The 26,645-nt window shown below is 26.3% G+C and overlaps 1 protein-coding gene across 3 annotated transcripts in view; it reads right to left on the bottom strand.

The window, feature by feature from the left end:
- LOC145836072 (uncharacterized) overlaps window positions 1–26,645 on the bottom strand; it is a 46,527-nt gene that overhangs the window by 5,454 nt on the left and 14,428 nt on the right. For 2 of the 3 annotated variants that reach the window (XM_082943871.1, XM_082943870.1), the window contains exons 5-8: window positions 14,652–14,808; window positions 14,446–14,516; window positions 7,189–7,477; window positions 3,162–3,283 (exon numbers count right to left, since the gene is read on the bottom strand). In XM_082943871.1, coding sequence (XP_082799997.1) covers window positions 3,162–3,283; window positions 7,189–7,477; window positions 14,446–14,516; window positions 14,652–14,808 — 639 coding nt within the window. The remainder of the gene's footprint in view (window positions 1–3,161; window positions 3,284–7,188; window positions 7,478–14,445; window positions 14,517–14,651; window positions 14,809–26,645) is intronic. The other variant, XM_082943872.1, reaches the window with a different exon arrangement.

The raw sequence follows: 26,645 nt of genomic DNA, 5'->3' as shown, positions 1-26,645 counted from the left end.
GCAACTTAAAACACTTCAAAATACTTTCCTTTCCCTTGGTTATCCAGGTAACTTAGTTTCGAAAGTTATAACAAGAGCTAGAAGTTCAACAGCTTTAAAAATTATTATCCCTCAGAAGTATACAGTATACTTAAAACTTCCTTACCTTGGAAATATTTTTGAGAAGTTTTCTAGAAGTTTTCTAAGAAAATTTCAGAGAAAATAAACCAGGTTTTCAGCTCTGTTCATTTAAGAACATTTTTGTATATTGATCGACCTCTAAGTGGAATTTACAAAGATGTTTCTCCCACCCATGAAAAAAGTAACATCATCTATAAATTTAGTTGTCACTGTGGTAGTGACTAAGTGGGAAAAATATCTCAAAGGTTTCATGTAAGAATGGATCAGCATGTTCCGAAAGTCTCGAAAAGCTGGTTTGATGGCCGTTCGGAGAAACCAACGAAAAAATACTTCTCGTTTGAGATTGGGCAACATTTGTTGGACAATCCTGAGTGTTCTAAATATTATAAAAAGGAGAATTTTTCAGTCTTAGTGAGAGCGGAGAACTCTTTTCAACTGCATATTCTAGAAGCCTTATGTATTCAACCTTTAAGGCCCAGTTTATGTAAACAGAAAAAGTTAGTATACCAAACTAAACTTTTTAAATCCTTATATTAAGTAATTTTAAAGTATTTAGTTTCTTTTTAAATTTTTTTTTATAGTATAGTTTTAATTTTAACTTTTATCGCTTGTTTATTTTAGATTTTTTTAACTCTAACGAGTTTTATTAGTATACCAAATGTATATAGCATAAGCACTTAGTTAATTTTTAACATTCGATTATTTCGTCATTTTATATTTTAAAACTTTATACTATTTCCTTTATACTTATTTCAATTTGTATTCATTCTACTTTGATAAGATACTATTTCTGATGAGCTTTACTACGAAAGTACTAAAATAAATTTAAGAAAAATGTAGTGTTTTCTGTTATATTTTTCGAAAAATAAATAAAAAAGTTAATTATTTTTTAGTCGTAAAATTCTTAAGTTTCATTATTTTTTCAATTCTTCAGGGTTGCCACTGGTTTTTAAGAAACTTTTTCCAGGTTTTCTGAATTTCATCCAGGTTTTTAAAAGTACACGTTTTTGAGTCTATTTTTATTTTTTGTTTAAAGTTAAGTTTTATGTTAAATAATGTGTTATAAGTAGTATAACAGATTGAAATTGTACTATAAAGCGACTTTAGATGTGATTTTAATATTTTTTTCATAATGACATTTTTTTATCTATATAATAGACTTGTCGTGTCAAATCATTTTTTTAGTACCTAACATGTAAAAATTGTCTAAAATTCCAGGTTTTTTCAGCCTACTTTGTCAAATTCCAATTTTTCCAGGATTCCACGTTTTGTGGCAACTCCAATTCTTACAATAGAATTTTTATAAATGCAAGGAATATTTCCTGAAAATTTGAGATTAATTGACTAAAAATGAAGAAGATAGATTTTTAGTAAATTTTTCAAAATCCTGAGAAAATCAGCAATGAAAATTTTTTCCTCGATACGTTTGTACTGAAAATTTTTTACACAACTAACAATTTCTCAAAAGTTAATAAATATTTTTTTTTCTGTAAAAAGTATTTTATAGTATATAATAATTAAAGTATATATATAATTGGACTCCCCTATGCCCTTAATTTAAAATCAAACACAAATATTAATCACTGGTAGACTTACTAAACTATAAGTACTATTTAAGTTAAACTGAAAAAACTACTAGTTGAGAAATATAAACATCTGTTATTAATTTCACTCTTATAATTTCAAAATAAATATAAACTATTGTATTTCAAAAAACAACTTGAAAATAGAAGTTGATAAATTAGAATTATTTAAGTCTCCTAAAAGACAGGGTAGGGTTGCCAAATTATTTTAGCAAATTTACTCTAGGTTTTCAAAATTTCTTTTAGGTTTTTAAAATTACACCTTTTAGGGTCTATTTTCAGTTTAAAAAAGTTTAAGGTAAAAACTGTGCTAAACAGTAAAACGACATTGAAAACATAACTATAAGCTTCTTTGAATGAGTTTTTTATCTATACGATAGATTTTTTGTATCAAATCGAAATTTTACTACTTAAAATTTAAAAATTGTTTAAAATTCCAGGTTTTTCAGTGATTTTTGCTCAATTTCCAGGTTTTTTGGCAGCCCTGTAAAAGATAACTTTTTCTTTAAATTTAAACCAATTTAAATTAAATAAAATAACAACCTACTAAATGCTTTAGTTTAGATTAGAGCATGCTTAACCCCTAAACAAAACAAATATTTAATTGATGTCTTAAGAGAAGTTACTAATTACTAAGTACAAAATAATACCTTTTACATCTTAAATACTTAGCTTAAATTCTAATTTTCCTACACATAAAATAAAAACTAACAATAATCTAAATTAAAATACTGTGTAGTATCCTGGTAAACTTAATGTAATTTTAAAACTCTACTTTTAAGCTAGACAAGATTTATAAATAATTCGCAAATCGGTCCAGGACACAAACTAGAAATATAAAATATTTAAAGAATTTTTTAAACGAAAAATTTATCTGATATATAATACTACCACAAAAACTTAAAGCACTAAGCAAAAAAAAGTAAAAACTAGGGATTTTCACAAGACTTTCAATTTTAAAGAATAGCTAAGGGGTTTAAATTCAAACTGAATTTTAGCTTTTGTGATGCCATAATTGTAGAAAAAAAGTTTTATACGTATGTACTTTTAAATTCCAACCTTCAACTTTTACCAAATACCTTGAAACATTACATTGCTTACAAATACAAACATTTTTTAGGTTTTTTGCTTGTTTTATGCTACAAATTACAGATAAGAGGTTATTTTTTGGTCTTTTTAAGTTTTTTTTATAAAATTATGCGAAGACTCAATGAAATTTTTTAAAGTAATCTTTAGTATTGCACAACTTATTTTGTAATACTTGCCAAATAGAAAACTTCAAACAGGTGAAAACTCAATGGTCACATTTTTATAAGCATCCTAATATATTTGAAACATAATGTTTTTCCTTGCGTACTTCAAATATTTCATGTCTTACATTAAAATATTTTTAAATACTCACCGCAACTAAAATTATTGGAAACCCTTTTTAGAAAATTTAGTTATAAAACCACAAACCTCAACAGTATCATCGGAAGAAAACTTCCACATAAACCTAGGTTTTTTAGTAGAATTATGTATTACAGAAAAAGTAATAACATTACAACATTTAAATTCACATTGTTTTTGCTTTTCTTTTTCTGAAAAAAAATAGAAAAAATATACATTTTCAAGTTTTTGTAAATAAACAATAATATAAAAATAATGATTACGTGTAGAAAAAGGTGTAAATTATTCGAAAATTCATTTTTACTTTTTTTTGGAAACTTAAATTTTAAAGTACTAAAAACTTTTTCAGTTTTACCTACAGTATAAAAATGGTAATATAACTTAAAATTTATAAAATTTAAATTACAAATAGTACTTTATCCTTATTTTAGATATGTTGAACTAAAGTCAAAAAGGTGAAAATGTACGGCGAATGAAAATAACAACCATGATATATTTATAATAAGATTTTAATTGATGGTAAATAGGTCTATCTATTTGCATATCGAGCTTTAAATTCAAATGTTAAACTCAATTTTTTTTTTGATATGCTGTAAATATTAACAAAAAGTTTAAATTATGTTCAAAATATTGGATTGCTAATATGTTTTTTTTTAAGATCCGAAAGAAACAAATTTGTTTGAGTACAATAAAAAGTCTTTATGTAGTACTTGCTATATTCAAACTGACGTACGTTTATCTGTGTTAAACTAATAACCCAGTTAAACGGAATTCTGAGTTAAATAAATACTTCAAAGTATATAAAATTAAGTATAGGATGAAGATATGTATTATCGATACATAAATCAGAGGTATAAGTAAACAAAATAATAATTACAATATACATTAATCACAATTAAGGTAAAAAAATAATCATATAAAGAATAAGTTTAAAAATATTAATTAAATTAGCTTTTACAGATTATACAACCGCATTTGCCAGTGTAATACATACAATTCTTTGGAGTACTTGGGTTTTTCATAACACCGTGGAACTTTTTTACTAGTTTACCACAGAGAAACGTACTTCAGTTATAACTAAAAAGTATTTCACAAAACTTTGTTTAAAATTCTAAAATTAACTAGTAAATTTTTTTCAAATAAATTTTTACATAAAGAATAGAGAAACATAAAAGTTAAAAAATATAAAGCAGCTACTACTTTCTGTTAATACAAAATAAACACTTATGATCAAGTTGTAACGTAAATCAAAGGATTTTTACGCAAAGTTTAAAAACTTCGAACTGACATTTTCCTTAACTTTTCTTGATTGGCGCCCAATTAGGTTTATAATAAGACTATAGGATGTAACCTATCAGTATAGTTGTAGACGGCGTAGATGTAACCTATAACGGCGTAGAAAATTAATAAAAGGTCATATCGCTACATTATTATTTACTTTTTAAGTTAAATTATTTAATTAGAAATGGCCCCTGGAAAATACCATAGGAATAGGAGTTTTAGGAACTTAATTTGTCTTTTAATTGCTACATACATATTCTATGACTTCAGAAGTTTTTAAGCAAATCCTTAGTTTTTCAATACAAAAACCCAATATTTGTGAAAAAAGAAATCGACAGCTTAATTATGCATTCAAAAACCTTATCCTTGAATATGTTTTTTATATATTCAGATTTTTTTAAGTATTTGTACCCGCAAATTCTAACACTTTGCCAATATTGAATAATTTTATTAAAGTTAGGAATACAAAAAACAAATTTATTAGAAAAAAAAAGTATATGTAAAAACCAATTTGAAAAAACAATTCTTAAGCTTTGTTTTAGAAATCCAGAAACTGACAAAAGTATTTGAACTGACAAAATCTGAGGTTTTGCTAATAATTAAAAAAAATTACCCCGATGCGTAGAAACCTTGAATTCACCATATAATTAAAAAAAAATTTAATATTGAAACTTTAAATAGAGATACTTTTTTAGGATAATCAGTATTTTCAAATCGAATTAAAAATATAATTTTAATTTAGTCAACGAATATCTTTAATAATTTTTTTAATTCAAATAAAGAAGTTCATACTACAACATTTATTAAAAGTCATATAGCAGCTCTCTAAGACGTTTTTCCTCTATGCTTCGTTTTATTAGGTTAATTTTTCAAACTTCATATAAAATTGGTTAAGCTTACTATTTAACTTTATTTTTGTTGGTGAGCTTAAAGATGATTAGTAGATATAGTTATATATATATATATATTTTTTTTTAAATTTGATGCTTATTTCTACCAAAATTTATCGATAAATACTGAATAAAAGTATATTTGCAGTCAAATTGGCTAAAATGGTATACATAAAACGAACAAGTCATCATATACTTTAGCTTAGAGATAATTCTTAAACGGTTTATCATTCACAGTTTATTTTTTTAATTTTGTAAAGTTCCAATTTTGTTTTATGAAAATACTCTTCAAATTGCCCGCGCCAACAGACATAACTTTTGTTGTAAACAGAATGTTTTTACTTGGTTTGAAGGTCTAAACGCGCTAAAATCTTAGATGTTAGGCTCAAAATATTTTATAAAAATATTTAATAATAATACAGTTTTATTTCTAGTTGCGAGTTAACTGTGAACTTAGGTTTAAACTCTTGATAAATTTCACATTAGCAGAAAAAAAAAACATTACAAAAACAAATAACATTTAAGTTTTTTAAACAAAAAATTTGAGCCTGAAAACTTGCGTTAATTATTCTAAAGTAACCTAGATTATGGCCATAGGGGGGTTAGTCATGTTTTTTACAAGTTGATTTTATTTTATGGAGTTTTTTCTAAGCTTCAAGATGCTTATTATTGTTTTAAAAAATTCCAATTATTTTTTGAGATATGATCAGTCAAAGTCGGGCCGCATAATAGGTTTCCTATGGGAAGGGAAAACTAAAACAGCGAAAAAAGACTGTTTTAGTTAAAATCTATCTCCTCCTACATTTTTCAAGTAATCTTCTTCAAACTTTCACAGTCTAATCTTTATACAATAACAAAAAACGTTACTTTGGAATTTAAAAAAAATTGCAAAAAATTAAAAAAAAACACTTTTTTTTTTGATAAAATTTTTATTTTTTCAAATTATTTATATTCATAAGTAACGTTTTTCCTTTTAGTATAAGGAACATTTCTTGAAAATTTGAAGAAGATTGCTTAAAAAATGAAGGAGGAGAGAGATTTTTAGTGAATCTTAAAATTTCCGAGAAAATTGACACCAAAAAATTTACGGTCCATACGTTTGTATCGGAAACTTTTTACAAAAAATAAAACATTTTAAAAGTTAAATGATATTTTGAATTCTATAAAAACTGGCTTGTAGTTTGTATTTAATGCTTTCATATAAAAGCCAAAGTTAATTTTTGTAAAAAAAAAGTGTTCTATTTTTTTTGTCTCTTTAAAACATTAATCTTTTTTAATTTAAAAGTAAGGGCAGGTGGAATTACAAATGATGAATTTTACATGTTTGACCCTCAAAAAACGTACATCCTTGGAGGGGGTTAGTAAGTCTGATGTTTTTCTACCTTAGAAAAAATAATCGAACAAACTAACCTAAAATTTAGCTTTTACTATTTATCATTTTATTATGTAATACTCATAATTACTATTTGTTTTATTATAAAGCTTTTAGTGTTTATTATGCATTGCATTATATACAACAGTTATATTATTTTATGAAAAATTATTTTTTTAATCCGGAAAAATGCTTTTCCGGACATTTTTACAAAAAAATCTTGCCAAACATGTCCGGATAAGTGAACAAGCACTGTACTCAACTTTAACTAATTAAAATACTTTTAGTTTCTATTTTGATCATCAAATAAAAAGTGTATAAGTTTATTTATTAATAAGAAGTACAACTTTTAATATACATTAGAGGAAAAAATTAGAAATCTCAAAACTTTTACGCAATATACAATAACTTTTACTAAATAATTTTTTAAATATATAACTCAATAGCCTAAATTGTTTTCTAATTTTGACTTTCACTTTAATTTTTTTTGATCAACTTTAAGTGCTTCAAAAATACAAGAAATACTTTAAGATCAATTAAACAATTAAAAAACCTTCAAGTCCAACTAATGAATTTTTTGCACCATTTGTTGAATTCTTAATATCATCTGTCCTTTTTTTTTGTTGAGAAAAACATTTTATATTTTTATTACAAAAATTTGGGTAATCTTTAAAGATAATAGGAGATTTTTTTAAATTATTGTATCTTGGGCGTTTCGTATCATTTGAACACAACTCTTGGTAATCATTTATAATAATTTTGCGCTTCAAAGGATTTTTTGTTATTCTTATTGTATCCAGTGATTGTGAAACTTTGTCAAAGTTCAGACTATCTTCGTTTAACTACATAAATTGAGTTGTTAATTATTATTTGTGAAAAAAATAGTGCACGTACAATTTTTATTTTGAAAAACTAAAAAGATAGTTTAAAAAGTGCTTAGAAATTATATAAAAATAACAAAATATAAATATTAATGCGATTTATAAAAATTATTAAGAAAAAAGTTTTTGTTTGACTTGTAACTTTTATAAGCCTGACTTAATTCAAAAGATCTTAATTAATTTTAATACCGGGTTAGTACACAAAATTTTAAAACTTTAGCCAAACATTTTAAATGCTAAGTTAACTGGGTGGCATTCAACTTAAATTTACAACATTGGCCGTCAGTTTCAACTGAACGCTGCGTCGATGCAGGGCCAAACTTGCAATAATTCAAATCTAACATTTTGGGTTTCACTGTTGCTTTTTATATCTTTTGACATTTTCCTTAATCCTTGCTGGTTAGCAAACAGTTAGGCTTATTACCAGATAAAACAGCGGTGATTATCAGTTCAACTAATTCAAGCAAGCGTTTTAAAAACTATCTAAGTTTTGGTCCTTTTGACCCCATAAAAACAGACTTAGCCTGACCCGTGGCAACTGTGTATTTAAAGATGATACTCCCGATCCTAAAAAAAAATCATGTTATCTATCAATTTAAGTGTCACTGTGACAGTGTATAAATCGGGAGAACTTCTCAGATATTTCATCTGTGAAGGGATCAGCATGTATCAAAATCCCTAAGATATTCAACCAAAGGACGTAACATATATCATGTTTCTATTTACATACTTATGCTTAAAAAGTCGAGTAAACTTAAGTTTACAAATTTGTTATCTAAACAATATATAAATCAAATTTTCTATTTAAACTCATTTTGACGTATTTATTCGCTAAAGCTTTAATAAATGTTAATATTATATTCTATAGATCAGTTATACACAACAGTAGTTGAAAAACATGTATCAAAAATTTTCTACTTTAGTAAAAATGCAATGTATTTGTCGATATCTTTTATCTAATAACTTTGTAATCAAACTTATTAGCAGACTTAAATTACAAATATTTTTTTTATTTTTAATCAAACAAAAATTACTTATATTCTTCAAACCGCAATAACTTAGAAAGTTTTATATTATGAAGTATTTGTTAGCTATAAGGTTGCGTGTTTAATTGTTTGGTAAAACACAACAAAATAAAACGATAATCATATTACTTACAGATAATAAGTTTCCAACAAAACTCTAATAATAACTTAACAAATAAGAGGTTTTATCACAAGGCCCCAAAGCTCAAACTATATACTTACTTATTTTTGTTTCAAAATTCTATAACTTTTTAAATGTGACGCAACAACTAATTTATTTACTTAAAGAACGCGGATGTTCTAAAATGTTATTTAACACTGATGGTCGACTCGTAGCAATTTTATTTTACCTATAGAATATTAATATGTCTAAAACTTGCTATTCTTTAAAAAAATAAATTTATTACTTAACATTGAGGGTATGCAATGAGCAATATCATATTAGAAGAAATTATACAGATCTGGGCGCTAAGGAGTTTTGTAGAAAGATCACCAAGACGTATAATACAATGTACTTCGAAGATTTAACAATTTTCAATCCTTTTTTTTTTGTTTCAACATCTGTGTTAAACAGAGATAATCACCCAATAAAACGCCATAAAGTTAAGTTTACTACATAGTTTTTGTTAACGCATTTTAAGAACACTGAACTTGTAGGGATTGTGGACACGTTTCTGTTTCACTAGTATAGAACAATATAAACAAAATATTATTATTAAATAACAACAATAAAATATAAGTTTCATGGGAAAGGTAAGTAACTGATAAAACATTTTTGAGTTCTAGCTTCAGTCTACTAAAGGCTGTATTGTAAAACATACGGAATACAATCAACTATAATTGCAGAAATTGCAGTAGTGTTCTATGATTAAAAAATTTAAATTGATTATGGCTTAGCTTTTAGCGTCTCATTAAACTACAATTTGTAGTGCACTGAATTTTTTTCTAGTTTTGTGTGCACATATTCTGAATAACTTAAGAGATAACTGATAAACTGTGTGTATATATCTGATGAAAAATTTAGAAGGTTGTCATTTTAAAGAAGTTTTGGATAAAAAAAACTAAATATATGATTAGAAATATTTATATAAAAACTGTTTGTTTTAGAAGCGCTTTTAACTTTTGGTGATCTTTGCTCTTATGATGTCATAATCTAAACAAAAAATTATTGAAGATACAGTACATATACTTTTCACCGTAATATTTTCCAAAATACTGCTTAACTTGAATCTGCAAATAAATATACATAATTTATTGGGTTCATCGTAATATCTCGTGTTAAAAACTTACAGCAAAGAAGTAATTTTTTGGTCATCTTAAACTTATTTCAGAAAATCGAGCTTTTTGATATTAAATTTTCTTCAAATTATCTAGAATTTTGCCTACGGTGTTTTTGTAAAATTTACAGAATTGGAACATAAGTGACCAGTAATTATACAATAAGAATATAACGCACAAAATTTCAATAAAACTAGATATATCTCGAGCAATTCTCATAAGTAGAGTATAAAGTTAAACAACAGATAAGATTTTGCAAATGATATAGTAAGTAGTAATCAAGTAATCATAAAGTAATAAAGAGATTAAACCAAAACAAATGCAATTAGTAACAATTAAAATCATTTAAGTTTAGTTACGTTATTATTAATCTACATTAAAACTAAACATCAATATGATGCAAACAACACTTATAAAATATTACGAAAATAAAGAAACAACATACTTAGAATCTTTTTGCTTACATAAAACAGGTTTCCGTAACAAAATACAAATAGCTTCTAATTTAATCAAATCGAAAACATTACTACAAGTTTTGATATTTTTAAATATTTTATTTAGACTATAACTGCTTCCACATGTTGAATTATTAACTAGATGTACTGCAATGAATGCAATGTTCTCGAAATATATCTAGTTTTATTGAAATTGTGTGTCTTGTATATCTTATTGTATAATTTCCAGAATTGAAAACTATTATTAGCTCAAAACTCGAAAGTTGCATTATTTTATACAGCAGGGTTACCAGTACTCAATAAATAAGTGAATAATACTGATTGTTTTTTCAACTAAAAAGTCATGTTCTATCAACTGTGTGGCAACTTTCTCATAAGTCTATCATTAATGCATCAGCATTTTGAAATTTCGTAAAAATCAATTTTGTTTATTCATATTTTACAATATTAAGATTGCGTTTTAAAACACTTTAGTGTACTATTTACTTTACTACAGTGCTTATTCACTTATCCAGACATGTTGGGCAAGATTTTTCTGTAAACATGTCCAAATAAGCATTTTACAGATCAAGTACAAAATCATTTTTTACATCAAATAATATAACTGCTGTATATTGTGCAATGCATAATAAATAATAAAAGCTCAGCTCTTGTTTATCTGCTTTAAATTCTTTAAACTTCATTTCATTTTTCAAAAGTCGTATAAAGTCGAACTGCCTATGTCTGACTATTATAAAAGACTTTGGCAGATTGGTTTTCACCTTTTTTAAAACTTCTAGTTTATTTTTAATGGTTAGTGCATATTGTCTTCTTTAGTTTGACTTCTTGTCCATTTCTAAAACCTGGTATGTTGAGTAAAATGCTTATAAAATCAGCAATCTTTTAATTTTCAGCTGGTAACTTTTTTCATCTTGTGAAATATTGCAAAAACCCTATATGCAAATTTTCAGCTGATTTGAAGTAGCAAACATAAAGACTATTTTAGATTTTCTGAAATCAACCCCAACGAAAACTGTATGGGACCCCAACAATTCTTTTTAGCTGAATTCTTTTTACATGTGGCCAATTATCACAAAAACACATTGTGCGCAGTCTAAAAAGATTTGAAGAAAGTTTTATTGTGGCATTTCTTGTTTTTTCTTTAAAAAACAAGAAAATTCAAGAAAAGTTACAGAAATAGATAAATTACATAAAATCAAGAATTGCCTAGGTAAAACTTTCTTTTAATCGCATTAAATTGTGCACAATGCGTTTATGTGATAACTGGCCACATGCAAAAAAAAATCAGTTGAATATTCTAAAGTTGAATTTTTTGCGTCCTATACAGTTTGCATTGGCTTTGTTTTTAGAAAATCCAAACTAGCCTCTATATTCGCTACTTCATATCAGCTGAATATTTGCACATAGGGTTTTTGGAATACTTCACAAGGTAAAAAAAAATTCCAGCTCAAAAATCAAAGTTCGCCAACTTTTTAAGCACCCTAATGTTGAGTGCGTCAAGTTTTATAAGTAATATAGAGAAAAAAAGTTGTTATGCACCTAATCTTAAACAAAAAGTGTTTTAATTAACAACTTTTAATAAAATAGTTTGTATTTATAATCAAACACAAATATATTCATTTCCTAAAAAAAACTTAGAATTTACTCGACTACTAAAAAAAAAATTAAGTTTAGTTTAAATAAAAACCTTTAAATCATACTTATAATGACATTTAAAAAAAAAATTAAAACCGACATAATTTACCTCAAAAATGTTTTTATATGTTTTGATTTTTCGTAAACTAATAAAAAGATTTAAACTTCTAAAGGAGAAATTATATTTATTAAGTTCTTTCAAGATTTTTTAATGCAAACTCAGTTTCGGTCAAAGATCTCGTCAGTGCTTATATGAAAAATATTATTCAAATTATTTTTTATTTGAATAAGATTTTTTATATAAGCACTGAAGAGGTCTTTGACCGAAACTGAGTTTGCATTAAAAAGTCTTGAAATAATTTAATAAGTACAAAAATGTTTTATAACCTAACTAGTTTTAAATAGAAGTTGAATTATTCTTTATTAGTATTATTAAGTCATAATAATGAGCTATACTGTAGAATTTATAAAATCACTTAAAGTATTCTAACGGCATGAAAGATTAAAAGTTGTATCACACAAAAATGTTTGTGCTTAATATTAACCTTATTTTAATTCTCTTACCAACTGAAACTGTCTGGATAAGTGAATAAGCACTGTAATACATATTAGTAAAATTAACTTTTTACTTTTTGCTTACTTGATATTTTTTTCCCCTTGATTTTACAAATCACCCCTAGAGAGCAATATAACTCTTTATGGGAAAATCCTGATCTATAGCAATAACAACTCAAACTACTTTTTTTAGCCTACTGAGCTCACTAATTTTGATCGATAATATATCGAAAGTTACTTTGATATTTCAAAAAGGTTAAAGATGCGTAAAAGCTGATACAAAGCTCTACAAAATAAGACTAACTTGTAAAAAAATCTGGACCTGTTATTTAATTAGTTTCCAAACACAAAAATAGCTAGCGTTAAGGACTCACTTTACCTATTAACAATATTCTACAACAAGTGAGGAAAACAGTTATGGAGAATCAGCTGATAAATAGTTAAACTGAAGTTTAGAAAATAGCTATGTTTTAATAAGAATAGTGATGACCATTGAAAAAAGTGTAACCTGTGTAAAAGCGCAGGGTTGCCACAGATCAAGCTGAGAAAAATTTCCCGACTTTTCACTAAAATTTTCCTGACTTTTCTAAATCATACTCTTAATCTAAACTTATTCTAAAATACATAATTCAATACTTGAAACTATATAAAGCTTTCAACCTAATTTTAATAAAGGTTAAAACAACAATCTTTTTTTGCTGAATTAAATCATCAAACTTCCATTACATCACTTGAACCATCTGTGTATGATTAACATATTTGCAAAAAACAGCTCTATCTAGCAAAATGCTTGTATGATTACCTTACAAAAACAGCTTGTCTGAAAAAAGACACAATTTTTTAGCATTTCCTTACATAAATATATCTAAATAAACGAAACAACTTATAAGGTACTTTTACAGTTAAAACCTTAATATTGAGCTTCCACAACTAAAACCTGAAACATGTCCTGGACAAGACGTTAAAGGTATCCGTGGAGTGCGACTTTGATAACCAAAATTTTGTTCGTGCACCAGGTCCTAAGACCAAATATTTTGAGCGTCCTTTTTGTGGTTCAATAAACTATCTATAACTATATATAAACAATAACGAACTTCTACAATTAAAAACACAAAAGAACTTAATCAAATACTGTTTGTTTTATATGTACTAAAATTTGTTTTCTCCGTTTCTTTATTAGCATTTCAACCTCTTTATCTAATGAAGATATGGTTTTCTTCATCTGGTCTGCATCCCGCTTCATTTTCTTGGCAGTTAAAACCATTTGCCTCATTTTATTTAAACCGTTCTCATCTGCTGCCTCTACACTTGTCGAAAAGAATATTTTCTCTAAATCTAGCCACAATTTTTCTTTTCTTCATTTCTTTTCTTTTTGCATTCATTTATTTTTACCTCCAATTTTGCTGCCACAGTTATTTACTTTAACAAAAAACACTTTGATTCTAAAATTATGCCAGATAAACTTTTGTGTATATATCACAGTTTGAGTTTCAATATGGAAGTGTCCTTGCTACAGATCATCAATACTAAAAACATTACAAAAACTGCTTGTTAAAGTAGGGTAGTTGTTCAATATGTTAATAGAAAAATTTTTGCAGTTTTATAATAGATATTTTATTTTTTTATACCAGATGAAAGCAAATAATTTTGTTAATTTCTAGGAAAATTTTAGTCTGACTTTAGAGAACTTTTAATTTTTTTTACCATTTGAAGGCTTTGGAAAATAAGGAATTTTGTAAATTTTAACTGACAAAATTTGACTTTTTTTTAAAACCCCATTTTTCCTGACTTTATTTTATTTATTTTAGTTTTTCCTGACTTTTTTTTGATTTCCTGACTTTTCCTGACCTTGTGGCAACCCTGAAAAGCGTCTACCGTGCAACAGTGAAACCACTTACAAAAAGAACACTAAGCATTTCTAAACCGCTCCCCTTATATGTTATGTTTAATTTGTAAAATGTAAATATTTTTTTACACTTACCTTTTGCTTTTTGTAAGTTTGACGATTGACATCAATAGTAATATGTTTATTTTCTTGGAGAAATGTTGTCACTGTATTGTTAACATAAATAAGTCTTTTTATTTTATTTTATTAAACAATCATATAGTAGAATAGTAAACATGTATACACTTATATAAACTCAAGTTAAATATAATATATATTTGTTCAATTTTATTCTAACTTACATTGTGATTCAAAAGTAATTTGTGGTGAAACAAAAAAATTCATAAGTATTTTCTTAGAACTAGGGTCTATAACAAAGGAGAACAACTTGCAACTATCCACAGACTTTTTTAAATCCTCATTCATAAACAAAATATTTTGAAAGGTTTCTTTGTTTGGCTGTGAAACAAAAAAAAAAGATTTAAAAATTTAAATTAAATCAAGAAGCTATAATGTAAGTAGATTTAGTTATAACAAAATATTTTTTTTAAATAAACGTAGTAAACAATAGAACGATAAATTTTTATAAAAAACGCTTAAAGTTATAAATATTACATTTCTTATCTCAGAAAAATCAGCTTGATCATAAATATGGTCGACGCTGGAAATCTCAAAAATAAATTAAAAATTTTGTTTATTTTTTAAGGCAATACAGGAGTGCAAAACTTTTATCTACAAAAATAAACATTGTCTTCTACTTAAAAGCTTAAATTATACGCCATAAAATAGTACTACTTAAACAACATTAAATTTTTATTTAATTTTTGAAGTGTAGCCAATTTCGTATAAATTTTCAGACACAAGCGTATAAAAATAAACTTTTCATTGCCTATTTTCAAAAATACATTTAAAGTCTAGAACTATATTTTTTAAATTAAACTTTTGATTAAATTCATACAAAAATACGAGAAAATTATTATTAGTTCTTTATTATGCTCATTGATACTTTTAGCAATTAAGGCCATAGGGGGGGTCCACTTTGTTTTTTACAACTTGATCTTATTTTGTAGAACTTAATCTGAGCTATCAGACACTTTTAAGCGCTTAAAAAAACTCAAAGTAACTTTTGAGATATAAGCGATCAAAGAAAGGGCATTCAATAGGTTCCTTATGGAAGGCAAAAACTAAAAATGCAAAAAAAGACTATTTCACTAAAAATCTATCTCCTCCTTCATTTTTTGAGTAATCTTTCTGAAATTTTTTCAGAATATGTATCATTAAACTTTAAAGAGATCTATTGTAGGAATTTTTTTAGTTTTAAGTAAAAAAAAAAAATATTGTCAAAAAACTACCCTTTTTTTTAGTTTTTTGTGGATAAAAGTTTTATTTTTCAAAATTTAAAAAATTCCAACATTAGGATTCTTCAAAATATTAAAAGGAACATTTCCTGAAAATTTGAAGAAGATTGCTTGAAAAATGAAGGAGAAGATAGATTTTTAGTGAATTTTTAAATTTCCGAGAAAATTGACCCCAAAAAATCTGCGGTCCATACGTTTGCATCGGAAACTGTTTACAAAAAATAAAATATCTCAAAAGTTAAATGATGTTTTTGAATTCTATAAAAACAGGCTTGTAGTTTGTATTTTAAGCTTTCATATAAAAGCCAAAGTTAATTTTTGTAAAAAAAAATGTCGGACCCCCCCCTATGGCCTTAAAACTGTACAACAGTTGGACAAAAAGTTGGAAAGTTACAGAATAATAATTTTTATTTAGTTGTAAGGTCAGGGTTGCCACTCGTTTTTTCTAAAATTTTTCCAGGTTTTCCAAATTTCTTCCAGGTTTTTAAAAGTAAACATTTTTCGGTCTATTTTTAGTTTTAAGTTAATTTCTATAAAAGAAACTGTGTTAAATAGTACAAAAACATTTAAAAGATGCTGTAAAGTTACTTTAAATGTGTTTTAAAAAAAAACTTTTGATGATGACAAAAAAATTTTATTCATATGATAGATTTTTTGTGTCAAATTGAAATTTTAGTACTGAAAATGTTAAAATTATCATAAATTCCAGGTTTTTCCAGGTTTTTTTCAAAATTTCTCAAATTCCAGATTTTTCCAGGTTATTTTTGCCTAAATTGTCGAATTCCAGGTTTTTCAAGGTTTTTCCAGGTAAAGTGGCAACCCTGTAAGGTAAAAGTTCAAAAAAGGAAGGTAAAAATTCAACTGATATTTTCTTGATAAAAAACTTATTGAGTGAAAAATTATAAAAATTTTATCAAGTTAAAATTTGTTTATAACACTTGATATTGTTATATTTTACTTTGTAGTTTTAGATTGAAGTTAAAAGCTATTTGTCAAATAACAACTATGGCAAAATAACTGACCGTGAACACAGTTTTAAAAACGTTTAAGCTCTTTTTATTAGATCAAAATATACAATTATAAAATTAGTTAAAGTTATACTAAAGTTAAAGTGAGAAGGTAAGAAATATGTTTATCTAATTATACAATAAACCACAGTTTTTTGCGATTTTTTCATATATGATATATTTCTATCATCTTTCATCATAAAAGCGATTCTAACTTGAACAGTTGTTTAAGTAATAGCTTGTATAAAACAAATGTACTGTTTTTTTTTAATTCTCAAAATGTAATAAACTATTTAAAAGCCCTTTAAAAGGGGTTTTTGAAATTTGATTTAGTTTACCTAATTCTACTTTTTTTTTTCAATATATATAATTAAGTATCCGGGTAAGGCAAAAAATTTACAGATAAAAATTGAAACGTGTTTCCGGATCAGAAAGAAAAACTACCAACAACATAGAAATTTCCTGAATATATTATAGAAAAAAGCATTTTTTATACTAACTTGCAACCACGCAGATTATTTAACTCAAAAGCTATTAGAGTCAAAGAAACTATTAGTACTGTTGAGAAACTTCATGCAATTTTTGATGAAGAAAAACGTTGCCAAAAACTATTTAATAAACTTTTAATTAAATTTGAGTTAGCCTGAATATAAGCTAAAATATAACTTTACCTTAAACGTAAATTTTATTAATATCTTAATGTAAATTCATTAATGAGAGAAATAGATTTTTACATCCTAGTACAAACTTTATTTACGTATGACTTTGAGCAGGGTTTTTGAAAACGGACTATATGGTCCCCTTGTGAGCCAAGGGGAGTCGTGACTAGTGAAGGAATCATGTAGGTACCATAAGATCATAATCAATTTTTACACTATATATTATGGAGTTGATGATGAAGATCAATAAGGTCTTCAGCGTATTTGAGGGCAGATTTTTGAGAAATCTTATTAGATGGGGTCATCGAATTTATTGTTACATCAATGAAAAAAAAGTTTGGTAAACCGTGACTTAGAGACTTAACTTTTAAGTCGGCAACAAACTTTATAGGTAGGGTAGCTTTCAAATTTGTACGAGCGCACAAAAATGCAAGAAAGTTACTTTTGCACAAGGGGACAAAATTGCACGAAGGGTCACTTTTGCACGAGCAGACAATTTTGCATGGAGATAATTTTGTATGGGTTGAATTCTTTTTCTATTTTTTTAATTGTTGTTTATTATTTTTTTTTACTTTTACTTTTATCCCTAACTCTTACCCTCGGTCAGTAACTTTTTGTTCTGTTTTTTTCATTTTACTATTTTTTTTTTGCTCTTGTGCAAAAATGACCCTCCGTGCAAAATTGTCTTAGTGCAATTTTTTCCCCTCGTGCAATTTTGTCTTCGTGCAATCTTGACCTTTTCCCTTATAGGTGATATCTTTAAAAATTTGTAACCGTTATTGTTTGTAATGAAAAAGTGTTATTATATTTTATCTAATTGCTTTACCATTGATTTAAAAATTTCATAGTGAACTTTGAATTATTAAATCATATTTTAACTTGGTTTCCTAACTTATTGAACCATTTATATTATAGAAAACCTTGGTTTTAAACAAATAAATGCTAAAGATATATAAATTGAGTGAAACGTATACTATAGTTAAAAAAATATTGTCTACGATAAATAGTAAATGTAGTAACTTTTTTACTATATATTGTTTAAAAATAAAGCTAGCTAAAACTTAAATTCAATCAGTCCATTGATGACCCCAGCTAATAACTAAAACGTTTATTAATAATATTTATGTTTTTTATAACTACGTCCTGGACAAGACATTAAACCGCATGACTCAGTAACCAAAAAGTTTTATGTACACTAGGTGGTTAAACTAAACTTGTTGAGCACTTTTTTTGTTCTGTAAACAATAATACACATACATTTAATTTTTCTTTATGAAAACTGTTTTTGTTCGATAACATAAATAGTTTAATACAGTTAAATAGCAACAGTATATTAATTTGTTTAGATGTATAACAAAACAGTTTTTACATGTTTCATGTATGCTTTTGCATATAATCCTCAGAAAAGCTTTTCTTTATTGTAATTATATATCTAAATAACTATTTAGCTCCAGTTTTGTGTCAAGCACCATTGACCAAAATTTTATAATAAAATTACAAATGCATATTATCTTTAAACAAGTGACTGTTTAATTACAGAAAACAACTTATTTAAAAACTGTGTTAATAATTTTGTATAAAATGTACTACTTATGCTATCATTACGTAATATCTAACATTGTAGAAGTTATTACTGTACTAGTTTGCTGTTCATTGAATAAAACACCTGGCTGAGGAAGTGTTTAGAGCGCTGAAGCGACTGTTCCAGGCAAAATTTATTTTTTGTTTTACTTAACTTATATACATATATCAATTTAGAAGATCTCAAAATTTAACTCAAACCTCGCTTTAAACAAACATAAAAAAAATATTATTTATTGTTAACATTTTTCTATCTGTTATTTTAAACAATTTTGAAAGTTTATGCAAATTTAGCGTGTATTTAGGTCGAACATCTCAACGTTTCCACGTCAGGCGAGAGCAGCATGTCACGAAAAAACTAAAAAGATTTATTTTTAATGACGACGTGAAGCCTAAAGGTAAACAGTCATCTATTCATCAGCACCTCCTCAACAACCCTGTTTGTGCCGAAAACTACCTAGATAGTAAGTTCGAAATGCTATCCCTAGCGAGAAACACCTACCATCTCTTAGTTCTAGAATCTTTGTTTATTAGAACTCGCGAGCAAAAAAAATGCAAACAAAGAGATTTTTACAATTTAAAACTTTATAAATACAGGGTTGCCAGTCGTTTTTTCAAATTTTTTCCAGGTTTTCCAAATTTCTTCCAGGTTTTTAAAAGTACACATTTTTGGGTCTATTTTTAGTTTTAAGTTAATTTCTATTTAAGAAACTGTGTTAAATAGTTTAAAAACATTAAAAACATACTGTAAAGTTACTTTAAATGTGTTTTTTAATAAAAAAAATTTTGATGATGACAAAAAACCTTAATTATATGATAGATTTTTTGTGTAAAATCAAAATTTTACAACTGAAAATGTTAAAATTGTTAAAAATTCCAGGTTTTTTCAGGTTATTTTAGCCTAAATTGTCAAATTCCAGGTTTTTCCAGGTTTCCAGGTAAAGTGGCAACGCTGTTAATAGGGTGTTTTTTGTAGTATTATTGTTGTCGTTTTTGTCGTATTTTGTAATGTGCTTTTTATTTAATTTAGTTTCAGGTAAAAAATCTCTACTATTTTAAATGTTTTTGTTTCAGCAATTTTGTCTTATAAATTACTTCAAACTAGCTTAGTACAACTCAATTCTAATTTAAACTTTTTAAACAGACTTTTATACGTTATGACGTAACTATTTTTAGCTAGACTTTTCAAATTCATTGTATATAACTAAAATTACACTATAATATTAATAGTTTATATCAATATTATTCTGAGGATTCGCTAAATGAAATTAATTAATAAACTTTTTTCGAAAACGAGTGACTTATCTTTAATTTTTTTAGTTAAAACCAGTACCAAAACCAAACTATTCAAAAAGAAAAACAAAAACAGTATGACGTAAGAATTGAATATTGTACATTACAAAAATTCGGTACAAAAATTGATCTTTTTTCTAACTAATCAAACAACTAAAATTCACAAAAACAACAGTTAAGTGACCATAAAATACTTTAAAATTTGTTGTATTTTAAGAGGAGCTTTTTCATATGTCGACAAGACAATATGAATTCACTCCTATTATTTAAACAACCTTCCTTGTTTAAGACATACACAACGGTTGTTAATTCTTTCAAGCACAGCCTACAAACAGGGTTAAGGCCATAGGGGGGGGGGGGTAGAAGCCATTTTTTGACCAAAAATAACATATAGACTTATATTATAGTAAACCTCATAATCTTTCAGATGCTTTTTTTAGATTTTAAAAATATTAAGTAACTTTTTTTTTATGACCGGTTATATAAAGGGTTGTCTTTATAAAGGGTAACTTTAATGCCGTTTTTCTCGAGTTTTTAAAAACGGGCTTTAAAATCTATCTTCTCCTTCATTTTTCAAGCAATCTTCTTCAAATTTTCAGGAAATGTTCCTTACATTATGAGAAAAAAAAGTTATTTGTGAATTTTAATAATTTAAAAAAATAAAAATTTTATGACAAAAAAAAAAAAAAAAAGTGATTTTTTATCAAAAAAATTTTTTTTTTTTCAAAAAAAAGGTATTTTTACTTGAAATTTTTTAAAGTCACAAATAACGTTTTTTTGATATTGTATAAAGAATAGACTGTGAAAGTTTGAAGAAGATTGCTTAAAAAATGAAGGAGGAGATAGATTTTGAATGCATTAGTCTTTTTTCGCCGTTTTAGTTTTTCCTTCCCCATAAGGAACCTGTTATGCGGCCCGACTTTGGCCGGTTATATCTCAAAAACTAATTCGAATTTTTAAAAACGGTAAAAAGCAACTTGAAGCTAAGTAAAAACTCTATAAAATAAGATCAACTTGTAAAAAACATGGCCTACCCCCCCTATGGCCTTAATACCATCTGTTATTGGCTGTACTCTTTTTATCATCTCCCAAGTTAATTTTAAATCGATGTTTTGGCGCTTTAGAATCACTAAAATTTATTTAATCACTAAAATTTGCTAGTAATTATACTAGCGTACTTACTGAAGACTTAAGTCTAATAAAAAGCGCATGTAAATCAATACTTTATGTAGGGGTAGGGAGTACTTGGGTGATGTTTGCTGGACTTATGAGTCCATATTATTTGGATATTTTCTCCGTTAAAAGGAATCTGAAAAAAAAATAAAACGTTTTCAAAAAAAAAGTTTGCCGCCCAAAAACTAATACCACCCCCAAAGATCACATACTTTTTGATTTTTTGACTTAATCAGTAATAAAATCACTTATACATGTCCTAGATTTTAAAACTATATCTTAAATGAAAGCTTATAATTATTGGCATAAATTAAAGACATTTTAACTGCTTTTGTTGTTTTATGACGTCATTATTACACTAAATTTGCAAATTTTGTCAGTAAAGTTGTACTTTTTTTTAATATAAAACGCAAATTCTTCTGCTGTTTTACTTTTAGTTTTTTGATTTAGAATATAAAATGTGCTAAGTCAGCTAGGCAGAAAGATATTACTAATGTAATGTCAATTCAATTGCATGTTGATATGTATATAAAATACATTTTAAATCAAATTCCATTATTAGAAATTATCATTATTAAGAGCATTTTATATAAGTAAATTTAATAAAAATTAACTGCTATGAGTTTAAAGCTAAAAAAGATTTGATAAAAAGTTTTGAAATTAGAGAATTAAAATATTTAAACAAACTAACAAATCAAGTTTTAATTTATTTAGATGTACAATACTTTATTAACTTTAACTAATAGTAATTTTAAAACAATAACATACTTAAAGCTATTAAAAAATTACTACAGATAAACATTTATTGTTTTATTTAATAAAAATTCTTAAATTTAAAGAATAAAATTACATTAACTTTAATAAATTTACATGCACTTTCTATGATATATAAGTCTAGATTTTTTACTCTTAGACAGGTGCTCTCAAAAGTCATAATTTCTAATAACGGAACGTGATTTAAAATGTATTTTATATATTTATCAACATGCAATTGAATTGACATTACATCAGTAATATTATTCTGTCTAGCTGACTCGACACGTTTTATATTCTAAATCAAAAAACTAAAAGTAAAACGGCAGAAGAATTTGCTTTTTATATTAGAAATAAAGTACAATTTTACAGACAAAATTTGCATATTTATATAATAATGACGTCATAATACAACAAAAGCAGTTGAAATGTCTTTAATTTATTTCTATAATTATAAGCTTTCATTTCAGATAAAAATTTTAAATCTAGAACATGTATAAGTAATTTTATTACTGTTCAAATCGAAAAATCAAAAAATATGTGATTTTTGGGGTTGAAATCAGTTTTTTGGGCAGCAACTTTTTTTTTGCAATTTTTTTTTTCTAGATTCTTTTTAACTAAGCAAAAACACATCCGAATCATATACACTTGTTTGAATCTTACAATATGACCAAAAAAATGTACTGTAATCCCTACCCCTACATTTTACAGACAAATTTCGCACATTTAGGGTGATTATGACGTCATAATACATTAAAAGCAGTTAATATGTCTTTAAACATATGTCAATAAGTATAAGCTTTCATTAAGACATAATTTATAATTCTAGAACATGTATAAGTGATTTTACTACTTTTTAAGTCGAAAAATCGAAAAGTATGTGATTTTTGGGGGTGAAATTAGTTTTTTGGGAGGCCAACTTTTTTATAGATTTTTTTTTTCAGATTCTTCTAAATGAAGCAAAAACACATCCAAACATATGGACCTGAATAAATATTACAATATGACCAAAAAAATGTGCTGTACTCCCTACCCTACTTTATGAACAAGGAAACATGTGGCGAAATAATAGAGCAAATAGCACCAGCTCTCTTTTTGATGTAGCGCAGGGATCGTTTATGGGTGCAGAGTTATGTAAATTAGTAGGACTTTTTTTGTTAGACGGGTTGAAAAATATCTTTGGTTTAGAAAGAGTTGGGTTATACAAGAAGATGGTCTAGCTGTACTGCCTAATTCTTCTGGCTTTAGAGTTGAAAGGCTAAAAAACAAACGCACGCCTTCTTTAAGTCTATGAGGTTAAGAGTCACTGTTGAACCACCGATGTTGACGACTGACTACCTGGATGTAAAGCTCAACTTGTATGATCTCTCCTATATGCCTTATAAAAAGCAAAACGCTTAAATTATGAATATAAATAAATGATCTAGTCACCCAAAAAATATTATAAAACAAATACCAAATATAATTAATACACGTTTAATTAAAAGATAAAGTAACAGAGAAAACTTTTTAAGACAAAACACGACTACGAATTAATAATGAAAAAATGCGGTTACAATGATAAACTTAATTTTAAAACAACAGAGCAAAAAAATAAAACGAACAATAAAAATAAAAGAAAGCGAGATATAATTTGGTAAAATCCCCCATTCAGTCAAAACAAATATCGGCAGAGCATTTATAATTCTAGTAATATTATACAAAAATCTAAGACAGGATTCATTCAAAAACATCCTTTATTGAAGCAAACAACAAATAAAATCAATTTCGGCTAATACTTATCAACTATAATGAGTAAATTAAGTTGTAGTTGATAAGTGTTAGCCGAAATCGATTTTATTTGTTGTTTGCTTTAATAAAGGATGTTTTTATATAAATCCTGTCTTAGATTTTTGTATAATATATGCAGTACTAAAAAGTTATATACTAATTCAAGTAAAATAACATTTCAACCTAAATAACCCATTATCAAAGATTTTTAACAAACATAAAATGCCAATCAGTTATTCATGTATGGCGAACTTGGAGAGATTAATTAAGTCACACAATCTAAGGGTTTTAAACATAAGTAATTTAATCAAAAATTAGTGTAATTGCGCTGGTGGCTGCAAATATGATTATAAAACATTATAAAACAAATTCCTAACATAATAAATCAACGCCTAAATAAACGATCAAGCAAAGAAGAAAATTTTCTAAAGACTAAAGATGAATATGAAAAAATGCGGATACGACAACAAACTTAAATTTGAAAAACCTGAGAAACAACCTAATAATCAAAAACACAAAAGAAAAAGAAATGTAATCTGGTACAACCCTCCTTCTAGCAATTCTGTAAAAACTAATATTGGAAGAATATTTATAAATCTAGTCAAAAAACACTTCAATAAACAAAATCCGCTAACAAAAATTTTTAACAAACATAATATGCGAATAAGTTATTCGTGTACGGCAAATTTAGAGAATATCATTAAGGCACACAACCAAAAAATTTTAAATCAAAACTCAGGAATTCAAAGTCAATGCGGCTGCGCTGGTAGCTGTAAATATAATTTGAAAGGGGGTAATTGCCGTTCAGAGAACATCGTCTACAAGGCCACAGTTAACTCTGGCGTTGAGACGAGGTTCTATGTCGGCTTGTGCTCGACTCAGTTTAGATTCAGGTATGCCAATCATAAAAAATCTTTTAAAGGCGGCATATATGAAAATGACACTGAACTTTCGAAGTATGTTTGTGGCTTAAAGCGCAGCGGCATTGACTACGAAATATCCTGGGAAGTTATAAAAAGAGCACAGCCTATAGCCGACGGCAATAGCCCAATATGTAGGCTGTGTCTCAAAGAAGCATCAGCCGTTGTATATGCACTGAAAGACAAGAGATGTTTAAACAAAAGAAGCGAGTTTGTATCATCTTGTAGACATATAAAAAAGTCGCTTTTAAAGTTTAACAAGTTTTAATTTTATCTTAAAATAACCTAAATTTCAATTTGCATCTTAATTTTATCTTTATCTCTTTCAATTATCTGTCCTAATATATGGTTACTCACTGAAGTTATATGAATTTTTGCTAGTTTATTGTCTGTCGGTAGATTAATTTTTGCACAAGCCGTTTTGCATGAATTTTGATAGTTTCTAAATTACGTCATAATCTATTTATGCAAAAAATTTTTTACTTTCATTGGTGATTTTGTTTTGTGCTTTATTTTAACTTGTTTTGAAGCTGATGAGTGAATAGTCACGAAACTCGAGTCCTTTGAGTTTTGCATCTTTAAATAAACCTTTTTATTAATAAAGTCCTCAAGGTGGGCTCAGTGTGAAAAATTTAATTTATTAAGTTAAGTAATAGACTTCTCTATAAACAACTGTTTCTGCGTTCAACACACGTCCTCAGCCAAGTATTTTTATTTAATTAAAGGCAAACTTCTAAGTACAGTAACAATATTATAAAAATTAGATATTACATAACAATAGAATAATTAATTCGTGCATTTTAAACAACATTAATAACACAGTCTTTTATATAAATAGTTTTCGGTAATGAAAACAACCAGTTTGCAATCCATTTCTTTTCTTTAGATATATACTATTTATTTATTTGATTATATAAAAAACAATAAGTTTATACGACCGTTCCGTATATGAGATATATTACCTCATATACTTATCAGTTAAGCTAAAGTTTATTAAAAATGTTTGGCAGATATTTTGAATTTGAAAACTTTTTAAGTATACGACGTAGTAATAATGAAGGTTTTTGTACAGCAAGTTAAGTTTGAAAAAATACGCTGAACTTGTTAGTTTAAGAATTTAACGTAAAAAGTTTGGAAAGGGTGTATTAGAAAAATATTTTAAACTGTTCGCGGCTTAATTTTACTTTGATTTAATATTTAGTTAGTTTTAATTTTGCTAAAAATGTATTTTTGGTAATGAATGCATATATTTTGTCTTTCGCCTTTCTTGTTTAGTGTTATGTTCATATCTGATTTATCAATTTCTATTTTTCTAAGTTGCAAAGTTTGCAGCCGAATTTATTATTGAATTTTTATTTTTTCCTGTTTAGCATTTCCCATTTAATTTTGTAGTCTGTATTTTTATTTTTTAAACTCTAAATGTAGTTTGCCAGTTCTGCTGTATGTCTTTTGTTAATGTTGTTGAATGAAGATTTGTGATTCCTATATTTTTGTTTGAAAGCATTTCCTGTAGATCCTAAGTACTGTTTGGTTGTTTTATTGGATGTTATTCTTGCTCTATATATTAACAGAATCTAGAGGAAAACTTTCAAAAAAAGATATGAGAATCACAAATCTTCATTCAACAACATTATCAAAAGACATACAACAGAAAAAAATTGACAAAAATATTTAGTCAAATTTACAATAAAAAAACTTCTAAAAAACAGTAGCTTAATACAAACTTTACTTACAAAAAAATTCCTAAAACTCTTCAATCTACTAAATGATTCAACAAAATAC

Source organism: Thalia democratica, chromosome 5 (assembly GCF_965202585.1).
Source record: "Thalia democratica chromosome 5, ktThaDemo2.hap1.1, whole genome shotgun sequence".
In the NCBI taxonomy this organism is placed as follows: Eukaryota; Metazoa; Chordata; class Thaliacea; order Salpida; family Salpidae; genus Thalia; species Thalia democratica.
This window is presented reverse-complemented; position numbering and strand designations above follow the sequence as displayed.